This window comes from Parasteatoda tepidariorum, chromosome 10 (assembly GCF_982258835.1).
Source record: "Parasteatoda tepidariorum strain Cologne lab strain chromosome 10, Ptep-v5.0, whole genome shotgun sequence".
Lineage (NCBI taxonomy): Eukaryota > Metazoa > Arthropoda > Arachnida > Araneae > Theridiidae > Parasteatoda > Parasteatoda tepidariorum.
In genome coordinates this window covers 84,580,323-84,603,998 of record NC_141764.1, presented here as the reverse complement: position 1 = coordinate 84,603,998, position 23,676 = coordinate 84,580,323, and the positions used below count along the sequence as shown (strand labels likewise).

The following is a 23,676-nucleotide window of genomic DNA, read 5'->3' as shown; positions in this document are numbered from 1 at the left end:
AAAAAAATAGTTTTACTTAAATTGGCTCACCTGAAAATACCATTAATTTGCATCAGTAAAAAGTAGCCATTATTAATGTAGTTGTTAAAAAACATTTTTAAGGTGATAGAGAAATTTAATTTGTGTAGAAGCAAATTGAACTAAATTTGAAAATGATGGGAATAAATGTTCGAGAGGTAAGGTTGTAAAAAGATTCACAAAATCGAAATTGCAGTTGATAGCTCTTTTATAGTTGATAGTGCTGGATTCCACCAGTAACAACATGGCCAACAGTTTTGCTGTTCGCCACGCTGCGATAACGAAACTCAAAGCATCTTTGTTCAAAAGTATGTGGTGCTGTTGGCTGCTAATGAGTTGTAACATTTTTATTTATTTGTATTATTTACACTCTATACAGGGTGTCCCAAAACGACCGCATAAACTCTGCACAGCTAGATTCCTCGTAGGGAGTACATAAAAACAGCCCAAAGAAGCGTTCCTGAACGATCCATAGCTTACGAGAAAAATACGAAAAACAAAGTATGACGTCACTGTCGGTGCAAGAGAAAACACTTTATTGAACATATCAACAGCAGTGTACTATGCACAATTTAAAGCAGAATATGCACGGCGAACGTTTTAAACATTATCGTCTTGAAAGATTTGCAAATACTGTTGTTGATATGTCCAATAAGGCGTTTTTTTCTTGCATCGGCAGTAACGTCATACTTTGTTTTTCGTTTTTTTCTCGTAAGCTATGGATCGTACAGGAACGCTTCTTTGGGCAGTTTTTACGTACTCCCTACGAGGAATCTAGCTGTGCAGAGTTTATGCGGTCATTTTGGGACACCCTGTATATCACATAATATATTTGCTCTAAATTTCATCGGCAACTTTTAGTTTTTATGCTACGTTTCTAAATTATCAATTATAATTACCAAATTTTATTAGTTTTTCCAAATTTTATCACATTTACCAAATTTTTTGAGCATTTTAAATTCCCCTCTTATTGCTAATTTTACCAAATTCCTTACTAAAGTGCTTTTGTGAAAAGCTTTTTGATGTTTCCATAGAGCCAGAAACACAGTAAATTTTATCATGTTCTGCTAGCTTTTAATAAATCCTTTTTATCAGTGAAATGTGCTACCATAATCAAGTGGAAAAAATTCTTCTGTCATAAACATTCAGTTTGCATTGCAAAACCATGGTTATGAGTAGACACATATGCTTGTAGTACAATAAGGTTAAGGTTTAATGTGACGCGACCCAGACCACTGAGTCCCTTACGCCACAAATTTATCTTCTGAAGATCCGCAATGACGTCAGCAAATTTACAGCAGACACAAAAGATCAAATAACTCGGACACTCAGGTACAAGGCCTCGAGTCACGCACATGAGAGCAACGCAACACAGCGTTGATAGAATGGGGAGGAAGAACAATATAATATATGTAGTGCAATATAATATAATCACTGAATAAAAAGCAGATCTTTATTTTTATTATTTAGTATTATTCGGAATGTAAAATAACTGATTACTAATAAATCGCAATCAAAATGGTTTAGAAGGTAAGCCTAAAAAAGGTTGATCTAAAAAAAACAATGCAAAAAAAAAAAAAGAATCGTATAGAAAAAAGCAAGTCGAAAGACGTAAAAACTAAAGCTTAAATTGCACTTTCCTTGCACAAAGAAAATTATGCAAACATTAGCCACAGTTCTGTTACAAGCCTGTTATCTTATTAAGATTGCATGGAAGAATGAACTTAAATATGCCATTAATTAGTTTAAAAAATCGGAAGGCTAGGCTACGATTTAACTTCTTAAACTGAAATTTCAAAAATTGCAAAAAGTATTGTAATTGTAAAAGTATTGTAAGCTTAAAAATTGTACAATGTTTTTTTCCTCGAGAACTTGTAAGGGGTAAAAGATCAGACACTGAGATTTATGAGCACTTTAATTTATTCGGAGTAGTTAAAAATTATGAAGAAAAAAACAATAAAGCTAAATATAGTATTGAATAGGTTATATGTGATAAAAATATAAAATTCTTAATCTTATTCTTAAGTAATTCCAACTAAATGCTGTGTTTTATTCTAAACCAAGCAAAAAAAATATAAGCAAATATTTTTATTTAACAAAAGCAATTTTTAGTCATTTATATCACAAGAATTTAGTCTGCAAATGCACTGTTTGATGTAAAAACAAAAATTGTACCTTTCGCAGACTTTACAATACGTTTTATACTTTCGATATTAGATTACGAAAATGTCCAAATTATGAAATTTTATACAAAATCATGGGATAATTATCAAGCTCTGGATACATTATTGAAAATTCAACCTACTGTATTTTATTCAATAATAAAACACTTTAAAATAATCTATTTTGTTTTATTACAATATAAAAACACTGACACCAAAAAATCACTTTTTATTTTGATAGAAATAAATAATACGAAGCAACATCATACAAGACATTCAAAAAACATATTCATGAAAATATTACTTGACAAATCCCTCAAAACTTTCTATACATTATATTCAACTAGCAAAAAAATATTTACAATTTAATTAATATAAAAGGATGTATACTAAATTTTGCATATAATTATATAATATATGCTGCATGTTAAGTTATGTATTTTATTTTTTGTCAGGAAATATATCAGTATCTTCAACTGTAATGTTTTGACATTACTCAGAATAATTAGATGAAAGTTGATCCACAATAACACGCAAATTTGTTGTAACCGTATTAAAGTATTAAATTGAAGGATATTTCAAAGAAGTTGAACCTTAGCAATGTGTAGCCATATTTAAGAAGTACAGTTACATACACTATGCAAAATTTGAAATAAATTGCCGCAAAATGCAACCGACATTAAGATGTAAGGTAAGTTTTATGGATTAAGGAATATAATGACCTCATTTAAACGGTTCGTTAATTTTTATTTAGAAATTAATTATTTTAATAGTTTTTAATCGATATTTCTTCTTGCTTTTTTAATAACTCAAATGTTTCCTCTTTTGTACTATGAATACTTTTATAACATTATTTTTTCTGTCTCTAAAATATTTAAATAATAATTTCATTCTTAGCTCTAAAACACTTTACCTATTAAACTTTGAATGGTCTCCCATTATACTTTAAATTCTCCTCGATTTCAGTGACATAAAATTTTTCTCAAAACTAATTATTTTGTTTCATTTTAAATAATCTTCTATTAATTTCTTTCTCTTTACTTTTTTTGTTTCATAAATACTCTTCCATTTTATTTTTTTCTACATCTAAAATACTTTTTTCTATTGTACTCTAAATGCTTTTTTTCAACACTTAGTATGCTTCTATAACAAACCTAATAAAATTGCTTAAACAAACAAAATCACTCACACAAATAAACAAACATCCAGGTTTCAGAAAATAATTGTAAAATACCGAAAAAAATATCTGATTTCATGCCTCTCTCCATCACGCAGTTTAGAAAAAGAAAACAACTATTTTCTTCAACAGTGTATCTAAACTACTATTTTCTTCAACAGTGTGAAAGGCTAAATACACCGAAGAGCTATTACATTATGACCACCCTCCATCTGTAACAATGGGCTCGCCCAGGTTTTCATGGTTTCTCGCCCAGGAACAATGTTTTCAAGGGGCACATTGGGACCCATATAGAACAATCCCTGACGTCTGTAAGCTACTTGAACATAGTTGCAGACCAGGTTCACCCATTCATGACAACTGTTTTTCCTGCGGGGGATGGTGTTTACCAACAGGATAATGCACCATGTCATAAGAGTCGAATCGTCATGGATTGGTTCGAGGAACATTCCAGTGACTTTCAAGTCATATCTTGGCCCCCAAATTCACCTGACCTTAATCCAATAGAGCATTTGTGGTCCTACTTGGAAAACCGAATTCGTGCTGTCACGCTGCCTCATCCCAATGTGAGGGAATTGCAGGACCAGTTGGTGAGCGCTTGGTACCAGATACCTCAGACTACCTATCAGCACCTTGTGGAATCAATGCCACGGGTTTGAGGGCTAAAAGTAGTCCTACATGTTATTAGCAGGGAGGTCATAATGTAATGGCTCTTCGGTGTATATTGGTAGTCTAATAATAAATAAGTTATTTATAGCCAAACGCACAAGTAAAGTTTATTTTGTGTAATATTGCAAATCGTTTTCATGAAACACAATAAGTGTTACTTTCTTTCATAACACTGTTTAATACGTCACGTTTAGTAAGTTACCACAAAGAGCCTCTTTCAAAACAGAAAAGTCATCAATTGAATAAATTTGCGTTGAATTGATCAAACCCTGAGTGCATCGATAACGATATAGCACTATCGTTTAAGTCATATTTGTATTTGAAATAGCCTGACTCTGGCACTTTTGGAGGTTTTATCCAAAATCGCGCAACTGGACTTAGGCACTTGGAATCAACTGGAATAATATTTCTTTGCCATCCTACAAAAATATAAAAAAAATTTTAAGACAACTGTAAAGATATTTAAAGAATGCAAAAGTGTTAAACGGAGCAAAAATGATTTTAAAAAAATCCTTAAAAGAAATTCAGAAGAATATAAAAGAATAGATGGATAATATTTTTTTTTATTTTCAATGAGCTGCGCAATCGGTCTTGCCGATCAGCAGACCTAGTGCGTTCTCTAAAGGTGGTATCCACTCTTTCAGAACCACCACAATGGGTGAGATACCGTTGGTTATGTTAATTTGAACGTCTAGTTTCTGCCACACTAGATGACAGCACCGAGACTCTATTTGGATGCTAAAGTGCACTAGGAATTTAATTTTAATGCCAAGAGCCAATAAGGCACTCCAGGGATCTTTTGCATGCCGCAGAATCATACGACATGGCCGCTGAGGATTTTCTGCATCCCGTAAATCCGGTGCCTGGGCCGGGGATCGAACCAGCAGACTTGCGCTCAGAAGGCCGACGACAAACCAACTACGCCACCCAGCCACCAGATGGATAATATAAAAGAAAATATAAAAGAATAGATAGAAATTCTTAAAAGTTATTAAATTATATAAAGAATATAAAAGTGCTATTTTAGTTTGATGGATATGAAAATTTAAATTTGTAGTAATGCATATTATATTTAGGATAATATAACAACAACATCATAAATCTTTAAAATAAAATAGTTTCTTCTTTGAAAAGCAATTTTTCTCTTTTTTTATGAATAATTAAAGTAAATTAATTCTATTAAAAAAATATTACTGTGCTAATGGAACTATTGATTATCTTCTAACAAAGTTGATGCAAGTTTTAAAAATTATAAGCTTACCGCAAGTACACAAAGAAAAAAATTGACATAATTTGATGATAAATGACATTTCTAGTAAAAAAATGAATATAATTTTGGTTAATAAAACTTAAATATATGGTATTTAAACTATTCATTTGGTAATTTTTCCGTTGAAAAGTGGTAACGGCTTACTGAAAATTCCGGATTTTAACATTTTAATTCTTATTACCACATATTTAGTAAACAATTGAAAATTGAAAAGTAAATTTAACTGAATAAACGAATTTTATGTCATGCTCTGAGGTATCAAAATAAAATAACCAAATTTTACTACATTTACTAAATTTTTGCACTTATTGTAAAATAATATTTTATTAGTTTTACAAAAATATTTCAAGTATTTTCCAAAGAAGATAAACATAAAGAATGTTAGATAATAGACATATAGCAGGTTAGATGGTAGACAGATAAAATTTGGCATACTGAAAGGACTATGCTTATAAATGTAATCTAGAGTACTTTTTTTTTAAAAAAATTTAAATTTAATAAATAAAAAAAAATATTGCAAATTTAGGTCCTTTTTTGCAATTTTTTCTAAATTATTTTTGCTTAACGTTACATTTTGCTTTGCTGCGCAAAATTTGCAAAGCTAAAAACTTGAAATTACAAAAGTGTGCAAGAAAAATGAACAAAGAGTTCGATGTCATAAAAAAATACGATTTGATTATTATTTCGTTACTTATTAATTGGTTAACTTGTAGTAAAAAAAGCCATTTTGGCTGATCTACTCCCCGCTGAAATACAACTACAGAGTTGACATTTGACGTGATGATAACCATTTTAAATTACGACTTGAGCTAGAATTTTTTTTCTGAAATTCAAAAGCTATTGCAATTGTAAGTGCTTTTTTTTTATTCCTTTCTTTAAATAATAATTATTTATCCATTGTTATCGAGGAATTTATCTCACTCGCAATTTTCATTTTATAAGCACGCGCGTCACTTGATGTCAAAATTAACAAAAAAGTGAATAAATAAGAAAGTTGTTAGATGTTGCCGGTACAACAAATACGTCAAAGTAAGTTGCTTAGTTGTTGAGATCTTACGGGTTTCATATCTCGAAGGGAACCTTCTTCCTTATCATTTAAGATCTTCAATTACAAACCAATGGAAACTAGGGTTAAAGGTAGGCCTAAGATCAGATGGCTGGACTGTGTGGAAGAGAATTTCAAAATCCTCAGAATTAGTAACCTTGGAAAATCGTAAAGAAAAGAGCAGAATGGAGGAAAGTTCTAGAGGAGGCTCTGACCCACAGAGAGCTGTCATACCAATAGAAGAAGTTAGATACTGTCAGATATATTTTAAAGCATTAATATCCACATTTTTAAAAATGTAAAAACTGAAGAGAGAGGCAAATTGTTAGGTGATATGACATAAGATTATCGCTATATATAAGTAAAGTTACTTCTCATTATTTAAAGTTTATTGTGTCGCACATTCTGAATTCCTAAGTTTAATTTTCTCAAATACAATTAAACGTTTCCTTTTTTGTTTCATTAACCAGAATTATGGCCTTTTTTTTCGCTTCATAAATGTCATTATAGCACCAATAAAAAATTAAAACAAGTAATACATATTATTTACTAACCTATTAATCTATTGTTAATCTATTTACTTACCTGTAAATAGAACAGCAATTAAAGTAAATATCAAAGTCAGTAATAATCCAATTACATTGTGCCATAAAAAAGAGATTTTGTATAAATAAAATGTCTCACTGAAAGAGAAAAATATCTTTTTTAAATATTACATTTATATCACCGTAATTTAAATCAGCAATAATTAAAACAAAAACTACGAAAACAAACGACAATTGAAAACATCACGTTAACCATCGTAAAAGGAGGAAAAATAAGACCACACTTACATGCAAATATAGTTCCGGTTCTATAACCTACTGAATAAACTTCTTCAATGCCACAAAATGAAAGAACCTCAGATACGCAAAAGAAAATTAGAAACAAGGTAGATCAGGGATTAGCCTAAACGCACGTTTCTTATCTATCCTCTTTTGTCTTATAGCCTTTCTTAAAGTTTCTCCTAACTGTTAGTCAATCCTATTTCTTTTCCTTGATTACAACAAGCGAATTGCAAATTGATTGCAATTTTATAGTGAATCTCTAAGATCCTGTATTTCGTTTTGTAACTTGACAATTAATAACGTTTTTCTCGTAAAACGAACGTATCTGTATATGCGAAGTTATTTGTGCTATTTTACATTGTTTAACTTAATTCATATGCAGGGTCATTCCTTATCATACTTTTATGTACTTTTATAATCCTTATCAAAAATTAAACCAAATAAGTATACACAAAGGGTTGATTTACATAAACGATTTCAAAATGGAACAATCTTTGATGTAGATAGAGCCGGAGAAATAAATAACAAGACAATTTGATTACAGAAAGAAACAGACATGGTTTGAAAGACAATTATTAGAAAGCTCTATAGTAGTTTCATCCTCAAATTAAAACTTTTTTGAGGTTTTATGCATCTGCTCTCTGCTACATTTTACCTTTGTCGTATTACGATGACGTCTTAATATTAATTTGAAATCCTTAATGCCTGGACTTTTTATTTTTGATAAGGATAATAAAATTACTTATTAAAGGTAGTCATTGCGTAACATAGCGTAAACATTTCTTCGCTTTGATTCAATTGAAAGAAAAATGTAAATATAAGCCAATTATTTTTTCAAACTCCACCACAACCCTTAGATAAAATAAAATAACGTACTGTTAAATGCTACCATTTAAAGTTTTTTCTTATGATCTTTTCACATTTTTGCATCAAACTCACATTTTTGTTTCCTAACTTTTAGCTACAAATATATTACATCACCTGCAAAAGATGTTATGTTTTTTACTAAGGAAAGCTATTCTGAAGATTTTCAATGCGTACCTCATCGTTATAATGCCCTGAGACCAGAATAAGCTTAAATTTCTTTTTCTTTTTCGTCATTGGCTCGTCATCGGTCATCGTCAGAATAAGCTACATTTCTTTTTCGTCATATTTTTTCTTTGAGACATTTTTTCAAAAAATTACTGTGTAAAACCCTACTATTTTTGCAAATAAACCTCCTCATATTTATTTAATCATGACTAAAAATATTTTTTTTGCAAATATTAAGAGAAAAAATTTAAATGTTAAAAAACTATAAAAAAAATTAAAATTAGAAAGTTTTTGTTTAAAATAAATGTTAAACAAAATGTTTTTACTAACATATACGCAGTTGATTAATTTTGCAACGCTTGTAAAGTATCCAATTACATAAATTCCAGGTTTTATACAAGTGTAGTTAACGGCCATTTAAATCAGATCGAAAACATTTTTTTCTGAGATTGAAATATTATCTAATATTTTAAGAAAGTGATTTAATTTTTAAACCATGGTAATTTAAATATTCCAGTGAGTTTTTTCTTATACTAACAATGGAAAAGAAACTTTCACTGCAACATAACTTAAAAGATATAAGCAACTTTTAGTTTTGACTATTATCATACAACACAAAATTAAATCACTAGTTTAGAATCCATAACAGTATGGCAAAGTTTAAAAATTCTGTATTAAGGTTGTTTTTCAAAAACTTCGTCTTCTCATGAAATAATGCTTTTTTTGCAAATAATATGCTATTTTCATAATTGCTGTGAGTCAGCAACAATTAGTTACTCGTAACTGTTAGAACAAGTTTAACATATATAAAGCTAGCGCTATCTATGCTTATTATGAAAATGGCACGAAACTTCAATATGGAGAAGAGCTACAGTTTTGTGAAATGTATGGCTTTTTTTGGTCTAACATTGTAATGTTTTAAAACTTACTCCTATGCTGCATTACCTAACCTTATAAAAATTTGCAAAAACAGTGATTTTGATAATTCTCTTCTGATTAGTTAAATGTTGCCAAATAGGGGATAGGGAACAGCTCTTGCATCAGAAAGGCTATGGGTTCGAATCCCTGGCAAGGCATGGATGTTCTTTCCTTCTCTGTATTATCTGTCCTTACTGTGGGAGCAACGTTGGCCCACCTAATATGGTGCCCCTGAAGGAGTGGCCAACAAATCTGCCCTTCAGATGCCTGTATGACATAAGTCATTCTCCAGGTGGGCATTGGAGAAAAAAAATTACGAGAACAAATTGTTCTAATCAAACGTTTTGATTATAATCTTTCAAAATATGCCATTAGTTTTAAGATCTAAAAAAACAGCTTCAGCGTGAAGAAATTTATTGCTTCTTTAAATTAATACACCAGCGTTAACGTTATTTTTCTCCATTCCCTGTAAATTAAAAAATAGAACATAATATAATTAATACTTACGCGTGTGGTAACTCAGTAGATAAAGATGAGAAAGATGTTTCTTCTAGGTTAAAAGTAGATGATATATTCAGATAATCATAATTTGTTGCATTTGGATTATTGCACATGTTGATACTCAAAGGCAGAGGAGGTTCTTTATAATGAGAAAACAAAGATCCAAATGCTATCCAAGAAGTTATTACATTTCCCGCAATGAAAGCAAATGAAACACACTAAGTATAAACAAAATCAACATTTTATTACAAATTAAACTTTTAAAAACGAAAAATACGGATTTTAGGTAAATAGATTAAGGCAACTTTTGAAATAAATTACTTAAATAACAATTTAGCTAAGTTTCGGTCTCTTGATAGTATTATATTATTCTAATGATCATGGAGTTTAAATATTTAAATTAGTGATAGTTAAAAACAATTTCAATAATAAAATATTTCTATTGAAGCTCTCTACATTATTAGAAGTATTGAACTGTGTAAAACTTTGGTATCTGCAATCTTAATAACTGCGTAAACCAAGTTTTCTGCAATCTTAATAAGGCTTCAGGGTCCAATTTAACAATTCATTAAGATCTCAGGAATTAGAGTTCAAAGTTGAATCAATTTTTGAGAATAGGTTTTGAATACACTTTAATTTATATCAGTCAATATTTATGCTAGTCAATTTGATATTGGTAATTGGTACTAATTGGTACTGGTATTATTTGATACTAAGCAAAATCAAAATAAATTATTTCGGTGTTTGAACCACTTTCACTCAAAAAGAATTTGAAATTTTTATAAAAAATCAATTCATAACTTTTGCAAATTTATTTTTTATTACTTTATAATGAGTTCTTATTACTTTATTATTATCATTTTTTTACGCATCTAATTTTTATTTTTATCAAAATTAGTCTCCGAAACCGAGACTATTTTTCGATTTTCAGTAATAATTGTTAGAGATATTTAATTCATCTACCCAAATAGTTTTCTTGTATAAATAAAACTATATACGATTCTATCATTTTTGTATAGCTCTGCAAAAATACAATTTAACTTACAGATTATTTACTTCGACGCGGTAGAGGGTGTAATTATAAAAATAAATCTTTATTTATGCGAAGCTCTTTCTCCCTCCAACCAGAAACTCTTATCTATAGTTTGTCTAAAGTAAGAACTTCCCTAGCCATTCTTCTAGACTCGTGGCGGTGACTATGGTAACGAGGTAAAACTATTTCAAGTAGGGGTGTGGGGTCATTATTTAGGACAGATTTTGGCTCGTGTTGGTGAGAGAAAGAAAATATTTTTCTTAGGTCTATTGTATTAGCCCTAAAGTGAAGAGAAGCTACCCCCCTGAAATGCACTATTCTTGTTTCCATAGAAGCAGACGGCCTCAGACTTCGTGATAGGAGTAGTTATCATAGACAAACTATATGTATCCTCTATTTTAATTAATGAACTAGTACCATATTTTGGGCTTCAATAGTTTCTTTGCAATGGAAAAACTAAACTACCTTGTGCAAGTCGACGCACGATCGACAATTGATATAATTATGGTAAAATAACTTTAATAATCAGAAATTATTAAGTTCTACTATTTTTAAAGATATAAAATTTGATATTTAAAAAAAATATTTTTTTACGTACCTTATCAGAAGCTTTCCTGCTCAAAACTCCTACCAAAAACACTGCCAGGATCGGTCCTTGAGTCACTCTAATCAAGGCAGTGGCAAGTTGTAGAGGTATTTTCAAACACGAGAAGCTAAAACTCAAACAAATGCAAACTGCTCCATAGAATATAGCTTTAAAAAAAGTTGTATAATAAGAATGATATAATGAATTCATAATTGGCTTAAAAATAACTTTTGACTGTTTTCTTTTATACTGTGTTAAGTTTGATTACTTAATAAAAGCAAATAAACTGAATAAAAGTAAATACATAATTAGTGATAGTACATTGAGTAAGACTTTAATTATAAAGTTTAATTGAGCTTTAAAATGCAGAAATATCTTCTAGTTAGCTGTACTTATTCTGTCAAATCTACTCTTAAGTTATGAGTTAAGAAGGGGTTAGAATTTAATATGGGTGAAAGAAAAGAAAATCGTAGGATTTTTATTATTGCCCTAAATGTGGCTTGGACAATTAAACGTTTTATAAAATTCTGTTTTATTAATATAAAAGACTATTTCTACAAATTGTTTTTTATGACTAAAAATAAATAAAAATCAACTTCAAACTTAACTTCAAACATTAAAAAAAATATTATTCAGTTTCCAGTATCCTTTGTTATATTCCATCCGACAATGTTCTTTGACTTAAACTGTACATGAAAATTATGGTTACACTAATGAAAGCGAAATTACAGAAAGTACGAAATGATTTTGATTTCAATTCAAGGCGGGAAATCGTACTGCGAAAATAGTATAGAATGTGGGACTTGTTGTGCCATCTCTTAACAATATTCAGAAATACAAAAATAATCACGGGATTTAAAGAGACGTGAAATTAACGATGAATTCCATTTCAATAATGTAATTTTTCTCTTCATCGCATGCGACACTGACCATGTGAGCACAAAAAAGGCAAACTTATGAGAGGTGACGCCAATAAAGAAGTGGTTAATTGAAATAATTGTTCTTCAAAATATATATTAAATAGGATGACTGCGCACACATGTATAATTTGGAACTGCAATAACCTTAACATTAAAAGTAAACTAGATGATAAGTCTTACACATTACTTTGGCCAACCAGTACATTTTGATATCTGACAAGTCTCCATTTTTGTAGAGCGGCTTGATAAAGTCATATACAGTTATAGTAGAAGCAGAGTTTAGTGCTGATGACATTGTGCCTAATGAAGCGCTGAAAATCCCAGCTATGTAGAGCCCTGTCATTCCAGAGATGCAGCTATATTTGCTCAATATAAATGCTGGAACCAACTAGGAACGAAAAAGATTTCTAAATCATTAGGTAAAAACGTAAAATTATTTTAATTTGCAATGGTTTCAGCAAAAATTGTTGAGAGTAATTTTAATTGGCTGTGCAATTCGCAAAAAAATTAACGAAACACCCTGAATACCATTGATTTTTTACTGATCGGATTTTCACGAACTAGGAATCAATATTTGTGGTTCAAGGGAATTACCTCGAGTATGCTATTTAGTTAGTGCAGGTTTTAAGTTACAAAATCAGACACGAAACCCTAGGCTCTCTGCATAAACATGCATTTTTTTCGACGGATTATGATATCTGTCTCCCAAAGTATAGGGGGTAGCCACAACCTGAGAAATATGGTCCCAATAGTTTAATTAAGAGAACGATCCAAAGTTTGAATGAAATAATTTGCTATTCGAATTCAATAATTTGTTTTTGAAATTTTCGCCAGATCTCGAAAACTTTTTAAAAAAATTGAAAATTTTATTTGCATTCATCAATAAAATTCATTATTCAAAAATAATTACTTGAAAAAATAATTTTAATAATTATTTATTATTTTAGCTAATAATGATCGAAAAAATTTTGAAGTGTAAGGCATACAAACATTTACATCACGTTAAAAATTGTAATTTTATGTGGAAAGACATTAAACTAGAACGAAATCGGTTGTATAGTTTTTGTGAATTATGAAACATCTAACTTTTTAAGAATTCTATTTCTCACTAACATATTGCAAATACGCAAAAAGTAAAATTAACAGTAAGTAAAATTAACTTTCAACAGCATTCTTGACAAATCTAAAGGGACAATATTACCCAGATTTCGGCTACCCCTTATATTTTGGAGATCAGGAATCTTAATCCATCGAAAAAGAGGTATGTTTTTTTTTCTAATGGCAGGCACTGAATTTGAATCTTTTGCCTATACTATGCCAGAATTGTTGCTCATTTCGCGTTACCCAGTGGGCACCTGTGAACCAAAGTCACGGAGGCGAGCAACATTGCCCACGCCACACTGCCACAAACCCGTTTATAGGGTGGGCCACATTCACACATCATACACACACAACAGAGGACAGCACAAAGAGAGAGAGAGAAACATCCATGCCCAGAGCGGGATTCGAACCCGCAGCCTATGGCTTCGCAGTCAGGCACGCTAACCGCTCGGCCGCCAGGCAGGCAAAGAGGTATGTTTATTGAGAGTTAAAAATTGCTTGCATTAATTAATTAATATATTTGAGGTCACTCCCGCTTTAACAAGTAAGACTGAGTCTTAGGACGGGAAAATCTTGATCATTCGATCGAAAGTTATGGAGGATGTTTCGCTTTTTTATTCATTCATTCATTTATTTATTAATTTATTTATTTATTGCACACTATGCATTAAGATATAAACGTGATTCACTTGATCATAAATAAACTCTTTCTCAATTTTTTAATTTTTAATAATAGCATAAAGATAAAAGAATTGTTTAAAAAAAAATTTATACGTCACGTAAAATTCCTTATCTTATAACAATGCACTTTTAGTACTACTGTCAATTTTGTCGGTTTTAATTGTTAATCATCTGCATGAAAACATTCCTATTTATTACATTAACATGACCTGCTACAAATATTACAATGTTTTCTTGTAAAAAAATATATTCATTTTATGCGTCATTTGTCTCAAATCGAAGGAATGAAGTATTTTAAGTTTTTGATGCTTCGAAAACATCAATATATGAAAGAAATTACTATGAATTATTATAAAAACAAATACGTTTTGCTTTCCTTTTAGTATTACATATGAACTTTCACTTTATATATTATAAATTATTAGTAAGAAATGGCAAAACCTTAAAAAACCTATATCATGAAAGAAAATCTATATCATAAAAAAAATCTATAACATATTATAAAAAATCATAAAAAAATCTGTAACATATCATGAAAAATCATAAAAAAATCTATAACATATTATAAAAAATCATAAAAAAATCTGTAACATATCATGAAAAATCATAAAAAAATCTATAACATATCATAAATAATGATAATCTATAACATAACATAAAAAATAATAAAAAAATCTATAACATATAAAAAAGCATAAAAATCTTCAACATATCATAAAAAATTATAAACAATCTATAATATATCATAAAAAAATCTATAGCATAAGTTAGAATTACTTGATTATATCTGGTAATTCCAGTTTGCTCTTCATTTAAAATTGGATCACAATCGTAGTAAATAGAATATAAAATAATTCCAATCATAGCACATCCAACATACGTCAATGATACTGGTAAAATAGACCACTGAAGTGAACTGTGGACAAATCAAATTTTTATACTTCAAAACACTTTAATTTCAAATTAGTATTTTAATTACAATATTTCCTTTTATTTTAAAATGTAAAGTCTATTTAAGAAATACTTAAAAGCTCTTACGATTTTGCTTTGTTTGCATTACTCAAGCTGAGAACTTTCTGTACTTGAATTTGGTTTGTTCCATGAAAACATAATCCGTAAACTAAGCCTGAGATTATGCATGCCAAGAAACTATATCTTCTACTGAGATCCATTTCAAAACTAAAAATTTTTTAAAGATATTATTTTCATGAAGAAATAAAAAATAAATCTCGACGCACTGAGAGAGCTATAAAAAAAAATTATAAATGTTAGTTTCAATGATTAGATCTCAAAGAAATTTTTTGGGGTAAATTTTTAATGTTTTCATTTAATATTATCATCATAAGATATTTATAAAAATGTAGTTACATTTTAAATTAATTTACGGAGATATATGTGTAAATAATTTCATTTTATGCATTTTTTATTAACATGTAGCCCTTAGAATACAGTTTATTGTATTTCTTTCCTCTCTTAATTATTGCACCGAGAAAAAAAATGTGGCAAAAACTACCAGAATATGGTAAAAGTACCGTGTTTCTGGCTCTAGGAGAACACCAATAAGCTCGGTAATTTTTACCGAAGTGCTTTGGCAATGATTTTGGTAAAATTAACAATAAAATATGATTTCGTAATGAGTGATAAAATGTGGTAATTGTGCTAAAATTTGGTAATTTTATCATGGAACTTTAGAGAATGGTATAAAAAGGATTATTTTCAGTTACATTAAATTTTCAGTGATGTGTTTTTTACCAAACGTGTGGTAATAAGAGCTGTAATTTTGAAAACCAGAATTTCCGGAAAAACTTTACAATATGAATGGAAAAATTACAAAATAAATGGTGTAAATACCGTATATTTTTACCATCCAATACGGTAATTTTACCAGAATTTTTTTCTCCGTGTGAAATAACTCTACTCTTGTTCATTCTTTCAAATTCTTCTTATTTAGAATTCCAGTTATAAGCTGGCGTGTACTAAATTTTAAAAAAAGATAGAAATAACTTGTATACAAGGGAATGTGAGTCCAGTTTTATACTTTAATTAGTGGAGCTGAGCCTGTATATTCAAATAAAGTCTTCATATTCATTGTCATTCACCTATATTTTGTGTTTCTCAATATTTATTATTAAAATACAGTTTTAAGTATGATACACAAAATTAACATAATCAGCGAGAAGTTAAACATAAGCCCAAATAAAGATATGAAGGAACATGAATTAACATACTCAACCCGGTAGTAACATAAGCCACTAAGTAATTCCTATAAATTGCAACATTGACGCTATAACATGTAAATAGCTTAACCAATCTGACATAAGCCTTAAGAATAATTATTATGAAATGCAACATAGACATCATAGCATTGTAATAGTAAGCTGACAAAAATTACAAAACAATTATTTTAAATTACTGGAAAAATGTCACATCATATAAATAACTTTGTAAATTAACATATGTCGAAAGAAAAATAATTTTATATTGTTTTATAAATGACATCATATAAATTGCATCACACATGAATGTTTTCTTAATAACATGTATAGTAACTTGCAAAATAAGCATAAATTAGCATGAATCCGTAATCAATTTAAAATAAATCGTTCTAATAAAATCCAAGTTTAAAAAACTAATTCCGAATTTAAAACTTTGAAAAAATTAATATCTAAGAAAAATACTTTACTTAATATTCAACCTTTGCCCCAAGTTTGCTTTTTCAAATATTTCATAAAAGCTACCTTCATCTCCAACACAAGCTGCATACATTGATAAGATGCATACTATCATTAACATAGTCTGAAAAGTTTCAGTCCAAATTACAGCTTTCAATCCACCCTACACCAAATTAAAAACAAATTAAGTTACAAGAAAAATTAAATTAATGACAAAAAGAATTCGTGACTTGGTTCTTAAAAATACAGAGGTTCTCAAAATTAAAAAAAATCTACTAATCTGTTTCTCGGAGAGCACCACAAATCTCGGTAATTTTCATTAAAACGCAAAAAGGTAATGAATTTGCTAAAATTAACAATAAAATATTATTTTATAATCATGTTATAAAAATTGGTAACTGTGGTAAAGTTTGGTAGTTTTATCATGGTACCTTTGAGCATGACCATTTAATCGGTTTAATTTACATTACAATTTTACATTTTCAGTAAGTGTGTAGCAATAAGAAAAATATTTTAATGTAATTTATAAAACCAAAATTTCCGGTAAACAGTTACCATATGAATCGAAAAATTATTAAATTTAAAGTTTAAATACCGTGTATTCTGGCTTTATTAACAAGAATTGTGTTGGTGTTTTTTACCAGAAATGTCATTACTATACAGTACGGTAATTTTACGAGAATTTCTTTCCGTGCTTGAAGATCTAATTTCAATTTTCCCGATTATACTTTGCCATATTTTATGTTCAATTGAGACATAAAAAGTACGTTAAGTAAATAAAGTTATCTTTTTTTAGGCTGATATGAATATTTGTTTATTATGCATTTTATAAATAATATTATATAATATTGTGATGCCCACTATAGGCAAAACATATTTTCTAGCTTTTGAAATTCGTTTAATTTCTTAAACTTATTTTTTAATCATTTTTAACCGAATTTTAATTGAATTAAACCACTTACTTATTTTTTATTACATTTTATAAAAAGTTAATATTAAATATTTTATTATTTTCTTAACAATCAATGTAACGGCTAACTTTTTATTCCAATAATAATGTGAGATCCATTAATTCACTGTCGTGACTAAATCGAAAACAAAAATCTATTTGTAACTCTTTATTTATTTTCACAAAAATATTTCTGTTACATGGTTATACTAAATCTCGCAGTCTTTTTAGCTATTCAATTTCGCCAAATTATTTTTCAAATTTAATATTGATTATGGGAGGTTGGCTTTATTTTTGGCTACGTTTGAATAATTTGTCAACCTTGGATCTGTTCCCATGTTCCGATGGGAATAACTCAATCTCTGTTTAATTTGGCTTTTGATAAGACTGGTCAAGGGGGATTTATCTCCCATGGCCTGTCCTTATTAATATTATCATGAAAAATTTATTTAACTTGGAAAATCTTATAATAGATAAAATATAATTTTCTATCTCGAGCTTTGAAATTACTAACTAAGAGTTTTTTAATAATTATGATCCAGTTTTAATCTTCAACTGTCATTTTCATTATCCAGTTTTAATCTTCAACTGCCATTTTCATTATCCAGTTTTAATCTTCAACTGTCATTTTCATTATCCAGTTTTAATCTTCAACTGTCATTTTCATTATCCAGTTTTAATCTTCAACTGTCATTTTCATTATCCAGTTTTAATCTTCAACTGTCATTATCATTATCCAGTTTTAATCTTCAACTGTCATTTTCATTATCCAGTTTTCATCACAATCTTTAATTAGTCAATTATATCAAGCAACTCCAACCGCATCTAATTTAGCCATTATAAATATTATATAAATAATAAATTTATATATAATATAAATAATAGAGATAGTTTAATCAGAAAAAAACGACCTTAATTTTCTACCCTTTAATTTCGTTTCATCTTTTTTAATAAAATAAACGGATTTTTGAGCACAACTGCAAAACTTATTTATCTGAAAATAATTTAATGAAAACTAAATTTTTAAGCTTTTTCTTTGTTATTTAAATTAAAAATCAAACAATTTTAAATATATATGTAACATTTTATCTCATTTTAAATTAATAAATTTCAAACAAAATAAAATACGATATTTTTTTCATATTTGAAATTGGTTTAATAGTAACTGACTAAAAAAAATTTTTAAATTTAAGAAGTGTTTAATAAGTTTCCATTTTTCAAGGATGTTTCTATTCTATTCTTTCATATTTTATTCAAATTTTCAAATTTAGCTTTTAAAATCACACGTTTAAAAGGATGAAAAAAATTTGCGTGCCTTACATATCAAACTTCTTACAAACATAGATAAATTAAAAACAAAAAATTATATTGTTTTGTCATTATTCATTTTGTGTTTATTCGCTTTGTACTTATTCATTTTGTGAAGAACAATTCAACAAAGTATGCAATACTCACCACGGAACAATATAAAACACAAATTACTCCCAAAGATACGAAGAACATTTCAATAGACAAATCCGTTATCGAATTAAAAGATAAAACAGCTTCTGATAGAGCCATCGACATATAAAACACCTAAAAATGGAATCATATCATGTTATAATAGACCTAAATAAACGATAAAATATTAAAATAAATTCAATTTTTAATCTTTACCATTTGTAATAGAAGAACAATAGAAATTATGCACCTTATTGTTTTTCCAAATCGATACTCTAAAAACTGAAAATAAAGAAATTTTATAAGAATTTGAAATGCAATTTTACGAAATGGAAATTAACTACACTGGGAAACAAAGTCATTTTTGTTTTATATTATATGAGATTTATTAATAAATCATGGTAATTTTCACGTATTGATTTCAAATCTGAAATCAATTTCTCTCTCAAAGCTGCAGTTTTTTTTTTTAAATAAAATATTTTATTTTGTCGAAATGTACTAGTTGAAAAACACGTTATACATTACAGGGGGTCACATAAATATTGCAATAAATTTCTAGGGCAGTTAGGGCTCATCATCAGGATTAAAATTGAATAATAATCAGTTTCCGGAAAACTAGTCATACGCTACTAGTGGTGCTTCTCTATTGTGAACTCTTCTTCCTGTGCTTCCGAACTAGTCATAATATGGAAGCCCCTCTACCTGCTTACAACGACATTTCCAGGCATGGGTTCCTAATGATGCATGATGTACCCTCACACCCCTTAAAATTTGTCGCAATATTTACGTGACCCCTGTCATACATAGCGTCTTTAAACACGTACATTTCGAACAAAATAACAAAATAAGCTAAAAATGTCATTTAAAAAAACTGCAGCTTGGTTTTTATGGTTTCTTATGCCATGCTTTAAGGTATCATGACAAAATTGCCAACTTTTACCACATTTACCAACTTTTTTTCACATATTATAAAACCATTTAGTTAACTTTTCCAAAATCATTTCCAAAGACCTTCGGTAAAAATTAATGGGCATATTCTTATAGTTATGACCATATTTTTTTTCTCAGAAGGAAAGTAACTGCGAAATCAGTTCAATGAATTGGTGAGTGCAGTGAAAAGATGTTACGACTAATTTATCGATATTACTGTAACAAATTATTTAACGTTTGAAAAGGAATATGATTTGAGTCTGAATTGAATTCTACAAATCGAAATTGAAATTTGACTGTATTTAATGATACAAGATTAGACCTTTTGTAATTGAAATTGAAGAATAATTTTCAAACTCAAATAATTGTTCACTAAAAAAAATGAAGTTTCACTCATAAATTTTGTTTAATAAACTCAACAAGCAATATTTCCTTACTTTTTTTTATTTTAAAATTCAAAAAAAAACTATATATTTCACAACAGATGCTCCTTTTTGAATTCATATAGAATAAAAGAGTGATAGCTATTAGATCTGAAATTTTTTAATTTAAAGATAATTAAGAGGAGAATATTTTGGCTATTAAAAAAATCTTTTTAATACCATTTCAGAACACACCGTAAAAACATCGGTAAATTTGGGGAAACAAATTGTCAGCTACTGTGGTAGTATAAAATTATTTATTTAATAGAATAATTTATTTCATAGAATAAAAAATTAGTTGCTTATAAAAGGACACCTGTTTTTTTAACCTGATAAGTACTGTTATTTAAACGAGAGAAAAATTTAACAAACAAATTCTGTTACTTTAACAAAAAAAACACTATAAAATAACAATATCAGCATCATGGTCGATGAGAGCCGAAAGCAGACTTCACACGACCAATCAACGTTGGGATTCGAACTTGTGTCACCAATTTCGAAGAATAGTCCTGTGTTACCGATGCTCTAATTTTCCCCATGAAAAAAAAATCTTTAATTGTGTTTATCTTAAAAGTCCTATTGAAATCATAATTAATTGTAAAAACATTTGAAATTATTGTGATCCACACTTTTGAAATTGTCTGGCAACTTAACCTAACAGAATATTTAAAGAAACTTAATAATCATGTAGAGTATCCCTTTTCACAATTAAGTAGATTCGCAATTTTATTTATTCGATTTTAAAAATAAGAAAAAGCTGACAAAAATGAAGAGAAAATAGGGAAAATAATAATGAAATGATTTAAAAAAAGATAAAGTTATCATACGGTAAGCAAAACTGCGGGGCAAAAACTAGAATTTGAACTATGTGTTGCAATCCGTTTATGAAATATGGAAAAAGCCATTTCGTCATTAAAGCAGATTTAACCAATCAAATATACAGAGAAAATTCATAAAAAAAAGGAAATATTTTACATCTTGCTGGTAATGGTTGAAAACAGAAAAAATCTGTATTTTCCTTTAAATAGTTTTTTTTTTCTATGGAATTCACAGTAATTTTAAACCCTCCACAGGTATGACAGATATTAGCATTTCAACAACACAAAGTGATTTTATTATTTTAATTACTAAAATAATTTAAAATATTAAAAAAAAATTTATTTACCTCATTAACCGTATAAACGTTAGTTTGAAAGTACACAGGAACAAATATCCATGATGCTAAAAATATTCCTACAGAAAGTGTTATAATATAGGTCAATAATGTAATGCCATATTTATAAATTTCCACTGGCGTCGATAGAAAAGTTGATGGCGATATAACAGTGACTACAAGGGATAAAATGGCTGGTACTTTTGACATTTTCTTACCGGCTACTATAAATAATTTAATTGTATTTTGATTCTCGCCAAAATACCTAGAGGCTATACCGATACCTGCTGAAATCAAAAGGGAGGCTCCAATTATTACGTAATCCGTTATACCTAAATAATATTTCAAAGTCATTTTTAAAAGGCTAATATTTATCTTTCGTTAAATCGAATTTGTCTCAAACATTCCAAAGCTGAAATAAGAGTCAGATGTCCTAACAAAATAAGCTGTCGGATAAAATTTGTTCATAGAGAAGCATCAGTCCAATAATTACCAATAAATCTTTATCGTTAATCAGGATGTTTTTTGTACGTCACAAAGTTTATCAAAGAGAAAAATATCTAAGCAACTTTCTTATCCAATGAGTAAAATTAACTGAAAGTCTTCTTAAGAGCTGGAAATATTCCCATTCTATTTTCAAATGGTCAGGGAAACACTTTCACTATTTTTTTTCATTGAATTCTAAATTCAAAGTTACATAAAACTGTAGTTTCTAATTTTTGATACAACTAAAAATAAAATTATTTGTAGATTTTAAGTTTATTATATTTTTTAAAAAGAAAAATCGTCACACGTTATTTTTTTCAGCATTCTTAGTTTAAAAATATTTAAAAACTTTATATTTTAAAATAGCATACTGTCACTTTATGGAAAATATATTTAATTAAAATATCTAAAAAGTTTATGCTCCAAATTTCATGAGACTATTCTTTTTTCTTTCAAAGAAATTGAAAAAATTGACTTTTTTCAAAGAAATTGAAAAAATTGACTCATGTGAAAAACGCATTTACGACTTTTGCATCACTTAAAATTCTAAGAGGCAAAAATCTCGCTTTCTGATCCCAACTAAGCATAATCAATTCCCCATTTAAAAATAATAACAACATTATTTTGTAAATTAATAGAACAAATTCATAAATTTTCTATATATTTGTTTCAAAAACGTTGCAAGCGCATTTTTATATCTAACATTTCCTTTATTTTCCTTATTTTTAAATACTGTAATAATTTAAAATATAATAAAAGAGAATCATATCAGTTCAAGGAAAAAATTTGCTAAAAAATAAATAAATAAATAAAATAAGATGAAGTTGGTTGATATCTTGCAAATAAAAATGTTTTTACTAATTTTAGTCCTCCACATGATCTGTACATTTTATGTTTGAAGAAAATTGCTCAAGCCGATGGTTAAAAAACCTTGGAAGCAAGTTCCAATGAATTTCTAAAAATTATAGAATTAAAATAAAGCAAATAACTACACAATTACAGTGAACTTCATAAATTCAATTAAAGAAAATAAAGGAAAACCATAAACGCGTGTAACTAAGTAGTAGTTAAGCTTTCTACCGTAGCGTGGCGCTGAAATCTTGTGATGGAGTGTGTTGCCATTTTACTGTGCTTCGAAAATAAAACGCGTCTCTTAAGCATTAAAATGAGAAGTCTTTATATACATATTTTGCATTTACAACAATGACTTATACTAAACGGATGATAAAAATCATTTGTAATCGTTCTTCCCAAAAGATATAATTGAAATTTTTGAATGAATTTTAGGATAAGTTACTAAAGGAACTATACCCTTGCAGTCTGCCCAAAATTTCCAAGAGTTAGCACAAATGCCTCTAGAGTTGAGCTTTCTCTCTGAAATTTAATGAAGAGTTCTGAAATTTTATGAAATGAAGAGTTTTTGAGTATGACTCTCTACAAAAAAGACTCAGACACACAAACAACTCCCTTGTTTTATTACAGATGAAAAACACTGTTTTCAGAATTTTATCAATTTACCTCACAATTATTGCAAAACTGATTTATATGATGTTGTATTGCATTGTTTCAAAAACAAAACTTTCAAAACTGAGATTTTCACCATTTTTAGGATATGTTCTTTCCTTGTATCTTTGTACCATTATAACAATTTGGTGTATGTATCAGGAAAAAGTCACTGACTTTA

At 28.6% G+C, this 23,676-nt stretch overlaps 1 protein-coding gene across 1 annotated transcript; it reads right to left on the bottom strand.

Moving 5' to 3' along the window:
• Positions 1–4,107: 4,107 nt before the first annotated feature.
• On the bottom strand, positions 4,108–21,900 carry LOC107456243 (sodium-coupled monocarboxylate transporter 1). Its single transcript, XM_087153245.1, has 11 exons — positions 21,519–21,900; positions 19,218–19,283; positions 19,017–19,136; positions 16,624–16,775; positions 14,979–15,119; positions 14,718–14,856; positions 12,339–12,546; positions 11,251–11,405; positions 9,626–9,837; positions 6,927–7,024; positions 4,108–4,445 (listed from the first exon to the last, which is right to left on the bottom strand). The coding sequence occupies exons 1-11, from the start codon at positions 21,858–21,860 to the stop codon at positions 4,261–4,263; spliced, it is 1,818 nt and encodes a 605-aa protein (XP_087009371.1). The 5' UTR covers positions 21,861–21,900; the 3' UTR covers positions 4,108–4,260.
• Between the last annotated feature and the right edge of the window lie 1,776 nt (positions 21,901–23,676).

Coding starts and splice junctions, on each gene's coding strand:
- LOC107456243 (XM_087153245.1), bottom strand. CDS start 21,860: ATGACTTTGAAATATTATTTAGGTATAACGGATTACGTAATAATTGGA. Junction 12,547..14,717: donor GAATTACCAGATATAATCAA/GTAATTCTAACT, acceptor TTTCGTTCCTAG/TTGGTTCCAGCATTTATATT. Junction 7,025..9,625: donor TCTACTGAGTTACCACACGC/GTAAGTATTAAT, acceptor TTTCTCTTTCAG/TGAGACATTTTATTTATACA.